The 12,094-nt window shown below is 30.0% G+C and overlaps 1 protein-coding gene across 1 annotated transcript in view; it reads right to left on the bottom strand.

The window, feature by feature from the left end:
• LOC111637900 (E3 ubiquitin-protein ligase MYCBP2-like) overlaps positions 1-12,094 on the bottom strand; it is a 263,246-nt gene that overhangs the window by 160,704 nt on the left and 90,448 nt on the right. The window contains 2 exon segments of the mRNA XM_023383504.1: positions 4,490-4,699; positions 5,377-5,472. Coding sequence (XP_023239272.1) covers positions 4,490-4,699; positions 5,377-5,472 — 306 coding nt within the window.

The raw sequence follows: 12,094 nt of genomic DNA, 5'->3' as shown, positions 1-12,094 counted from the left end.
ATTCTGAAATGACAATTTGGTTTCTAATGTCTAGGACAGGAATTATTGGTCCGTATTTCTTTGAGGACAGTCGAGGTCACCCACTTTCTGTCAACTGTACATATTCTGAAATAAAAAAGTTTTTCATACTAAAGCTTCATCAGCATCCTGCATATAATGTGAATACATGGTTTCAGCAGCATGGAGCAACAGCATACACTTCAAAAGCCTCACTGAGCACTGTTTAATAATGTTTTTTCTAGGTAAAATTATCTCAAAATTTGATGAAATCCTGGCCTACAAGGTCATCTGATCATCAAGTAAATAGTACTGAAAACACTGTCTTTAATAATGAAAAGAAACACTCATGCAAGCACTTTCGACATTTACAAAAAAATGCCCTTGTCAGGTGAAAACAAAAGAACATACTCTATAATGTTAGTATAAAATTTAAAATTTTAATGTTAACTCATTCTAGCTCAATCAAAATTACAAAATTTGAACATAAGGGCAAATTAGTTTCTGCATAGAGAGTCAACTGTGCAGAATGCTTTAGACCAGGGGTGTCCAACCCGCAGCCCGCATGCAGCCCAAGGCAAGTTCCAATGCGGCCCAATAAACATGTAAACAAAACCAACAAATTTTTTTTATTTTGTTTTATTTATTTATTTCAACGGCATAAACTCAATAAAAGAAGTTTCACAAAGTCATAAACCTGTATACATATTTTATTTTTGAGTGGAAAGGAAATATTTTCAAATACTTGAAAAGTGTGAAAGAAAGAAATACTAAATAAAGTTGGAGTTGTGACTCAAAGAATTATAGACTCAAATTTGGGGAAAGTGGAGAAAGGCCAAAAGATAAAAAGTAGTGAGAAAGGTTAAATAGACTTTCTATTAAGCAAATATGGACCCTTAATTTTCCAACCTTCCTCACTTCTTTATCTTTTGTCCTTTCTCTCCTTTTCCTGCATTTGGGTCTATAATCTTTTTCAGTCCCAACTCCAGCTTTATTTAGTATTCCTTCCAGCGTTGCATGATTGGCTACTTTGCGCCAAAGTTGACTACCCCTTTTTTAGTTTGACGTAAAAAATATCATTTGGCGCATTGACTACTTTTTGGGCTACATATTATTTATAATCACATCGTTCTAGACTGCATATATATAAGCGGTTCTAATAAACGTCGACTGCAAGAAAAGGTGTTGTAGTAAGTGTTTTTTGATATTATTTATAAATATATTAGTCAAATAAAAATGCACTTTAAAATGGTATTTTATCATATTTTTTATTAATTAGACCCAAATAAAACAAATATTTGTGTTTTTCAAATAAATTTTTGTTTGTCTCTTTTATAATAAATGAATTTATCTATCTCTAAGTAAAAATTGAAAGTGTCTGTAAAAGTAATTTTTTAAAATATCCTTTTTCATGATAAAGAGTTAATACTAGTGATGTAACGAATATTCGGTTACTATTCGGTATTTGGCCTATTTTTCGCTATTCGGATATTTAATCACTATTCAGCCGAATACCGAATACCTAAAAACAGGAGTAAGAAATAACAAAAACACAGTAAATTAATTATTCTGGTATTTAGATTTAATGTTATCAGGGTTAATGTTGTTTGTTTATATTTGTTTATAACTTATAACATACACAAAATAAAAAAGAACATAATATTAGTCACATGTATTCACAATTTATAATTACAAGGATCAGAACACGTACACACCTATTCATTCGAGAATCGTCACACATCTGAGAGTCTGACCCGCCTATCCTTCTTTTTAAGCGCTCGTCTTTGCTCTTCCCTTTCTCTTTCCTCTATCGCTCTAGTTCATGTATGTCTATGCATACATCATACTACGCACTCACGATACTTTCGATTCGTCACTTTTCCGTCGTAGATTTCCCATTTTACAATTACGTGACTCATAGCCTGGTGATAACGGAGAAAAGAGAGAGATAGGACGTCAGTATAAGTCACAGTTATGATCTCACAGATTCGAAACAGCTTGGTAGCACGAACGACCCCAGGCTTTCGCTTGTGCACGCTAAGTGACTTTCATTACAAGCATTTAGCTTTTCGAAGTCTATGACAACAATTGTTTAGCATTGACGGCCACGAATTTCGTGCCAATAAGCTGCCTCAACTTGTTCGATTATGTTATCAACTCAATTTCATATTTATTTTCACATTTTCACTTTGTGGTTCTTCTCTGTTCTTCTTTTGTTATTTACACGTGTAGGTCATTTCATTGTTATCCACATTTGATATCATTATTTATCACATACTGCCATGACACTCGTGTCTGAACTGTCAAGAATTAACGCAATTGGTGAAGCGTAGTGACAGTGGGCCAATAGAGAGCAGGGTCTTTGCCATATTGTGGCTTGCGCGCCAATTTTCGTATGTGCGTTAATCAAGCCGAATAGTTTGGCCAAATATTCAGCTATTCGGCCACGCTCCTGGCCGAATATTCGTTATTCGGCCTGAGGCCGAATATACTATTCGTTGCAACACTAGTTAATACTTATTAATATTCTCTCTCATGATTACTAAACCATCAAATGTATTTCTTCCAATTCTGCTTGGAAACTGACAGTCCAAATTATGAAATTCTCCATGACGTCCTACAAAAATTTACATTATTTAGCATTTTGCCAAAATTTCAGTGAGCACTATAATCTAGACATGTTAATCCTTAAATATACTTGTATATTTAAGGATTAACATCCTTAAATATATAGTTGTGGCCCAATCCTTAAATATACTTGTATATTTAAGGATTGGGCCACAACTATATCTAAATATATATAACTCAAAGGTGACTGACATAGTGATCTATCAACGCACAGCCCAAACCACTGGACGGATCGGGCTGAAATTTGGCATGCAGGTAGATGTTATGACGTAGGCATCCGCTAAGGAAGGATTTTGATCAATTCTACCACCAAGGGGATAAAATAGGGAATGAAAGTTTGTATGAAACTTTATCAATTTTAAACCGATCGGGCTGAGACTTTGCATGCATAAAGCTACTATGACGTAGGCATCCCCTAAGAAAGGATTTTGATAAATTCCACCCCTAAGGGGATAAAATAGGGGATGAAAGTTTGTATAAATTTTCTTACATTTTTGACTGATTGAACTGAAATTAAAGATTGGAGCTACTATGATGAAGACGTCCGCTTAAATAGGATTTTGATAAATTCAACCCCCATGGGGATAAAATAAGGGATGATGGAGGATGTAAATGTATTAGTCTGAACCTATCAGTACCTAATGGAACGAATAAATTAAGACGAACAAAATATTTTTTAGTTCTAAATGTTGACAATAGATGGCGTTAGTAGTATTTTAAAACATGCTATCGTTGTGTTTTCACTCAACGGGTATTGACTTGAGAGAACATTGCTTCTCTCATGGACAGTTTTATGTTGCTTGCTCACGAGTAAGTTCACCCAATAGCTTGATAGTTTTAGCGCCTAATGACAGATTAGTTAAGAATATTGTGTACAAAGAAGTTTTGTAGGCCCTAATTTTTTACACACGCTAAACAAAAGTAAAGGCGCAAAAACTATACCTAATTAATAATAATACTTCTTAACGCGAGCGAAGCCGCGGGCAAAAGCTAGTATAATATACTTGTGGCCCAAAACTCCATGACATCTTCCAATGTGGCCGAGAAACAAAAAGGTTGGACATCCCTGATCTAAACCCAATAAGTACACTAAACATCTCAAAGCCAATACATAGATAGTCAACCAAACAATTGCCTTAAACAATTACACATTTTATTTATATATTTGAACAAATGGATTTTATAAAACAGTTTAAAACTAGGGAACACCTTGAACTTCAGAAAATATTAATTTTAGGTTTTCTATTTGGTGTTACATCTAAAGAATTTTATTCTTTTGAATACTTTGTTTTTTTTAATCTTTCCATTCTGTGGTTATTTAGAAAATTTCTTTTCATTACATTAAGCCAAATTCACAATGAGATAGCTAAGTAATGAAAATATGTCACTCATCACCTGGTTATCCCATTATGGCATAGGTCAAACCACCAATAAATATTTCTGAAATTCCAACTTGGACTCAAATTCCAATCACTCAAATAAGCAAGCTGATCCGTTACCACTTCAATGACACTTTTGTATGAATAATCATTATTCCAAATAAAACAGATAAAAAAGCTTTCAACAATAAATTAAATGCTACATTTTATTAAAATTATATGACCGATTCAGGCTTATTATTGTTTATTAATAATAATAATAATAATAATAAATCCTCTAAATCACTAAAGAAATTTCAATTTAAAAATTAAAATAAGTGCAATATGAAAATTTTATCAGAGAGATAAATATGTATCTTATTTCATATATATTTTAAATAAATAAAACTAAGTTTATTATTTCAAAGTATGAAAATCATTTTCCTTAATTTAATATCAAAATAAGATTTTTCTATTTATAAAATTTTGAGTGAAGAAATACTCACATCGTCAAGTAACTCTAATTCATAATGCCATTCATTACCAACTCCACCAAATACACAAACACCAGCAATCAGAATTCCAGGTCTATCAACACTAAAACATATTGCGTCGGGAGAGCCATTTCCTGTATTCCAGGTACGATTCTGACTAACCCGAGTAAATCGAGTAGGTGTTAAATGTAATACCTGTCCTGTAGAACTATGGACGTCCAACTAGAAAGAAACAGACATAATATTTATGTAAACATATGTTTTGATTTTTCGAAAATAATAATAAATTTTTACATTTGAAATTAAACATAAACGAAAACTTCCAGCAATTTAATTAAAACACATTCGAATTTATGTTGATAATTTTTAATATTTAAAGTTACAAATTAAATTTTTTCTCTCAATATGATGTTAAATATTCAGAAATGTAAAAAGATCACTCAAAAATATTATTTAACTGCAAAAGAAAATTTTGATTAGGATTTGAATTAGTATTGTTGTTTGGATTTCCTCAGGCTAGTAGATTAATACCTTATAACACAGTCAACTGATCAAATGCTTAAGCAATCATTAATAAATAATTTTTTGTAATTTTATTCAAATTTATATAGTTCAATAGTAAAATAATTAATGTAATTCATATTTCAACAAATTTTGAACTAATTTATCAATGTTCAACTCAGAGTTAGTTATTTATTTATTATACAATTAAAGGAAATGTCTGCTGACAGTTGATTTCCACCCCCCCCTCTTAACAATGATACATGCATTAAGAACTACTAAAAATTCAACAATAATTATAATAAAACAGAAATAGGATGTTTACAGAATAATAAAAACAATATATACATAACTAGTTATAATAATAACTTCGTTTACAAGTATACAAGTATACTTACAATCGTTCCAGCTGTCTGATAACATAATTCAGCTACTATAACAGCAAGAAGAGCACAAGTATTTGTAATCAATTTGAATGAATAATTCTGAGGTTCCTGAAAATAAGATTTTTAAAAATTAATTATCAGTTCCATTTACACTTGTCAGTTTAAAGTAATTTAAATAAAATGTTCATTTTATACATAATTATATTAATAAATGGCATATCTTTCCTCTACTTCATAATTTATTTTGTAATCATACTAAAAATGTCTTGTTGATATAATGAATAGTGAAAATTAACTCAAAATAACATCATAATAAAATAAACACTAACTGTTTTGAAGTATTAATACAATTAACTGTATTAATACCTCAAAAATGTTCAACCAAGTCAACCTTCCAGCTGTAAAGTATATGATTTACAAATGTTTTTGACTACATTCGCTAGTCCACTTCAGGTCTAAATGGAACTTCTTATTTTTTGAAAATGAAATGCCTCAATGTTGTAAAACACATTGGAGTGTTTTTAGATTATTTAATTGCTTTATTATGTTTGATGATGTATGTTCCAAAATTAAAATTAATGATGATTATTAGTTGAGACCAATTTCTTAGTAATGTCCATTAAAAATTTTTATTTCAAACTTAGGATTTGTTACACTGATATTCTTGAGATCCAAACTTTAACTTATTTCAGTCAGACAATAATAATTCTTACTGGTATAATGGAAAGGAAAGTCAGTTATTTCAATTAAATAGTATTTATTTTATTCTGTGTGTGTTTGGATGGCGTTCTAATTTAATCAATGCAAACACACAAATATTCACAAAACCAGTAAAAGGAATAAAAAAATATTTACTGATATGAATGTTTTCATCCATTTCAAAGAAATATCATCAGGTATATCATAACAAATACTAAACAGGTTCTGTTTGTTATTTGTTATAATGTATTTAATAATGTTTCTTAGAAACAGACAAAAACATTCCTGTCGGAAAATATTTTTTATTACTTTTACTGGTTTTGGGTATAATTTGTGTGTGTTTTCATTTCATATAACCAGTTTTTGAAAAAGTAAACATTCTAATTTAACTATTTTTCAAGATTTATGCATACAGATATTTGTTGTTCCTAAGAGATTTACTTAAGGAGATATACTTGACTAGTTTTTATAAAAAATATNAGACATTTCTATTAAAAAAACTGGCACTTCTGACACTGGATTTTAATCGGTATCATTGATTACGAGGACACTTAATAATTATGCTTTATTGAGGACATGCTGCAAATCTGACAGTATCATACTGCATGTGAGAAGCATTGCAGAGAATCAGTTTTGGTCAACTATTGAACATACTATTCATAGGACTACACTGAGCAGTATTCTCTGCATTGCTAAGATCTCTATATAGCATGACTGTCTTGTACAAATAAAATATTTGTTACTTGAAGTGCCAAAAGTGCCATAGCAGCAAGTTTTGCTACTGATTACTTTTTATAGAAATGTCTTCTGCAGCTTTTGAAATGTCACCATACCAAATTTGGTTGAATTTGGCTTTTCAGAGCTACCAGCATCACTACTCTCGCATTTTGAAAATTTGTACTTTGCAAATTGTATTTGCAAAGTAATTAGCATAATTACTTTGCAAATATAGCATGAGAAGCACTGATATCATATGGACACAATGTGTTACAAGTGACAACTCTGGAGTACCAAACAAAGTAATAAATCACATGACACCCTTTCAGAATGTGAATTAGCATGACTAAGCAAAATGCTGCAAGACTTGCCACTAATTTCGCACACAATTAAGAATTTTTATCTTATTTATTTATTATTATTTTTGGATTGATAATAGCATAAACTTAAAACCAAATGTGGCAAGTCTGTACTTACAGCACCCAGACCTTATAATGATTATCTCCAGAATTATTATTTTACCCAAAAACATAGTACAAAAGTTGTCCATAATTAATACACAGAAGATCTACCATACATAAAATATGTTATAAAATAAATAATGTATATTCAATAAAAAAAAATAATCAAAAAATATACCTGTAATACAATATCTGTGGTATTTGACCTCTTGTATGATTTGTGCCATTAAAACTTAAAGAACAGTCACTAAACGTGAATACGGTATTATCAGGTCCTTTAACTTGTGTTAAACCACCATCTCCATTATTCGTGCGAGCGCCGTGATTTCGAAGACGAATCGCATACTTTACATTTTCCTATAAACCAACATATTAAAAGCATTATTTATAATAGAGCATCAAACATTTCAGTAATATTTTGTCTTTTCAATGCTTAACAACAAAAATTCACAGTTAAAACATTTTAAATATAACTCAGAATAATTTCATTTCTAATTTTTAAACAGATTAATTAATGTATATTTTACTCATATAAGATTGGTAATATAAAGGATGTCCAGAAAGTAAGATGACACATTTCGTTTCTTAACCAAATTTATTAGGGAAAAAATATGTTATATTTATGCATGTAATTGTAACACAGTCTTCCAAAAAAAATGCTGTGAATTTAATTATTATAATTATGTTAATTGTTATCTGACAATGTTGTAATCTATATTAAAACATTGGAAATTTTCAAGTTTTACATTTGCTCATTACAATTTCTCAACATGCACTTAATGTCACATGGCAGACACTCAAATTTTTCCTATGCACACTACAGTCTGTTGTCACTCCTCCTGCAGCAGCTGCAATTCTATACTTCCTGCAGATTACTCATTTTGCACAATGAAAAGTGATTCCGACTTTGCAAACTGCAGAACACAAAACACTATCTTTATAGCTCAATATCCACTTTTGTTTACAGCACTTCCTAGTTAGTGGACAACAAGCTTTATATAATTTAAGACAATAAGACACTTAAATGCAGATAGGAAATGAAATATGGACCATTACTCTATTGACTGATGTATGTCACATACAGTAGACCCCCCTATAACACTGTAGATAATTCCGTGTTATATGAATTCCATGTTGTACAAGTCGCTTAGATTTTACAAATACATGAGCTGTTCACAGCCCGGCACATGTATTTATAAAATCTAAATGACTCGTACAACATGGAATTCATATAAACAGAATTATATACAGTGTTATAGGGAGTCTACTGTATCTCTCAGATAATAATTAACATAATTACAATAATTTAAAATAATAGCATTAATTTTGAAAGATATTTTCTTTTAGATAACAATGATGTAGTGAATTTTAAAAGTGGACTCTAAACAGAGATCAATAAAAGCTGATAAAACATATTAAGCAGGTGCGTCCCTATGAAGATGTGACAAAAATTTTCCTTTATTGTAATAATGCAAATCTAAATTCAATGCATTCCCAAGTCAATATACCACTCTGCTCATCTCTCTTACAGCTGATATAATGCCTATTCTGACTTTTTAGTTCTTTATCAAGATGATAAAAATGGCAATTTATAGCAAGAAGCCTGAGGACAATCTTCTAAGAGGTAATTATGACACACGAAATGGTTTCAGAAAGCAATACAGTCTCTCACATTTGAGACATAAGGTCATAACTTGAATAGAGACTACATTGAATATAGTTTGTGGCAACCAATGGCACCAATAACAATGTGGCATGCTTGAAATTCTGAGAAATAGTAAATAAGAAAAAACTTATTGCATTATTTCCTGCACAATCCTCATATTCAATCATGAATTATGATGTAATTTGTTTCCATAAATGCAATAACTCAAAATAATGAATATACAGATATTTTATGATCCTGTTAGTTTCTTAAATATTATGAAATGTAAGTACATTTAAAAATTATTTCTTAAATCAGTGAAAAACACTGATTTGAGAAATAATTCTTAAGAAATAATATGGCACTGGTCCATAGACTGGCATCATTCTATAAACTGGTGCCGTCTGTGAGAAAATTTCACCAGTCCACAGAAAAATATTTGATCTTACTGATGCTAGCACAGTTGATTATGAGTGATATTTAAATAATAATCTAGAATTACCATACATACTTTGTTATGTACAGAAACTCTAGATAAGAATATATAAGTGTAATAAACAAACACAATTCAGAGTCGCATTACTGGTCTATGTAAAATTATCCATAATGTTACTGGCTGCAATGAGAAAAAGTCTTAAATGATTACATATTTGATTACAGTAGACCCCCTATAACACGGGTTCATATAATACGGATTTATATAACACGGCAAAAAAATTACGATCGTATTCATTTAAACACGCTAAAAGAGACTCATATAATACAGTAAAACACCATCACCGACTTGTGTTGCAACGGGATTGGTCAAATCTAGACCAATAGCAGATATTGCACAAACCATTGAGTTTAAACGAGCAGCGAACCTAATAAAAACCATTTATTATTTAATGGCCATAAAAATTATATTTATATTAATGATGTCTCCAAAGTTCAGTGAAATTTTCACAGAAAAATGACTTATCAGGAAACACGCACCTGCCGTTTGATGCGCTGCTCCACGACGAAAACAAGCTTAAGCAATAGTGTCGTCAAACAATGCACACTCGGTAAGTATTCCTACAATATTTTGTTTATAGCATAGTTTATATGGATTATTCTCAAAAAATTATGTGTTTTTGAAATGTTGAGTCAAATTAGTCTAGAATCGATTAGTTTTATGGAAGAAAATCTTTTAAACAGCCATAGTCCATAAACTGCACATGTGCTGGGCTGTGATTGGCTCATGTATTTAAGTGACTCATAAAACACGGAATTCATATAAAACGGAACATATCTACCATGTTATAGGGGGGGTCTACTGTATTATTAAACTACAATATAATGAGTAAGTATTTGAGATACATTAATTAACTTCACTTCCTTTAATAAATTGTTATTCTTAAAATATCTAACTTATTTATTATTATTTTTTTTAAAATCAATCAACAATTATTACTGTACATTAATAATTATTTTCCTGTTGTTAAAATTTATGAATATGAATATTTAAAATATATTAATACCTTAATGGCAACTGGACATTCGAATTTTAACTCTGCAACATCACTATAACAGTCTTCGGGGCCAAATGTACCTCTTACAATAGCCAAAGTTTTCCATCTCTGAGTATGTGATGGATCATTACCTGCATTACTTTGCTGTAAAATATCAAAAAATAACTTATTAATAACTTATTATACAAAATTTTAAAAATTTGTACATTTCAAATATTAAAAGTCTTATATAATATTGCCATAGATACAAATTATTCCTTTCTAATTAAACTAAATAATTATATATTATATGGCATGCCTACAATAAATGATCCTTAACAAACTATATTCAATGTACATCTGATTTGCAACAAGAAATGATTATATGATATGTAATACTATTTTATATGTCAATATTTATTTTTCTTTAAATTGTTATAAGTGGAAAAGAAATCTTTGTGTGATATTTAAATAAATTTAAATTTACAAAGCTATGAAAATGCTTAAGACTATCATTGATCTTGCCATTGTAAGTATTTTATTTATATCATAGATTATTAAACATCCATAACTATAAATAAGCAAAATACAAATACAAGGTGTTTCCTTCAAACAACCCTAGTTCTAATTTGTTTTGTAAAATCCATCTGTTCATCGTTTCTACTGCTTCTTCTTCTATTATATTCATAATATAAAATCTAAACCAGGGGTGTCCAACCCGCAGCCCGCATGCAGCCCAAGGCAAGTTCAAATGCGGCCCAATAAACATGTAAACAAAACCAACAAATTTTTTTATTTTGTTTTATTTATTTATTTCAACGGCATAAACTCAATAAAAGAAGTTTCACAAAGTCATAAACCTGTATACATATTTTATTTTTGAGTGGAAAGGAAATATTTTCAAATACTTGAAAAGTGTGAAAGAAAGAAATACTAAATAAAGTTGGAGTTGTGACTCAAAGAATTATAGACTCAAATTTGGGGAAAGTGGAGAAAGGCCAAAAGATAAAAAGTAGTGAGAAAGGTTAAATAGACTTTCTATTAAGCAAATATGGACCCTTAATTTTCCAACCTTCCTCACTTCTTTATCTTTTGTCCTTTCTCTCCTTTTCCTGCATTTGGGTCTATAATCTTTTTCAGTCCCAACTCCAGCTTTATTTAGTATTCCTTCCAGCGTTGCATGATTGGCTACTTTGCGCCAAAGTTGACTACCCCTTTTTTAGTTTGACGTAAAAAATATCATTTGGCGCATTGACTACTTTTTGGGCTACATATTATTTATAATCACATCGTTCTAGACTGCATATATATAAGCGGTTCTAATAAACGTCGACTGCAAGAAAAGGTGTTGTAGTAAGTGTTTTTTGATATTATTTATAAATATATTAGTCAAATAAAAATGCACTTTAAAATGGTATTTTATCATATTTTTTATTAATTAGACCCAAATAAAACAAATATTTGTGTTTTTCAAATAAATTTTTGTTTGTCTCTTTTATAATAAATGAATTTATCTATCTCTAAGTAAAAATTGAAAGTGTCTGTAGAAGTAATTTTTTAAAATATCCTTTTTCATGATAAAGATTTAATACTTATTAATACAGTATTCTCTCTCGTGATTACTAAACCATCAAATGTATTTCTTCCAATTCTGCTTGGAAACAGACAGTCCGAATTATGAAATTCTCCATGATGTCCTACAAAAATTTACATTATTCAGCGTTTTGCCAAAATTT

This window comes from Centruroides sculpturatus, unplaced genomic scaffold (assembly GCF_000671375.1).
Source record: "Centruroides sculpturatus isolate CEXI.00-Female unplaced genomic scaffold, Cexi_2.0 scaffold1120, whole genome shotgun sequence".
In the NCBI taxonomy this organism is placed as follows: domain Eukaryota; kingdom Metazoa; phylum Arthropoda; class Arachnida; order Scorpiones; family Buthidae; genus Centruroides; species Centruroides sculpturatus.
The sequence above is the reverse complement of the archived record's forward strand: the minus strand, read 5'-3'. Positions and strand labels throughout refer to the sequence as shown.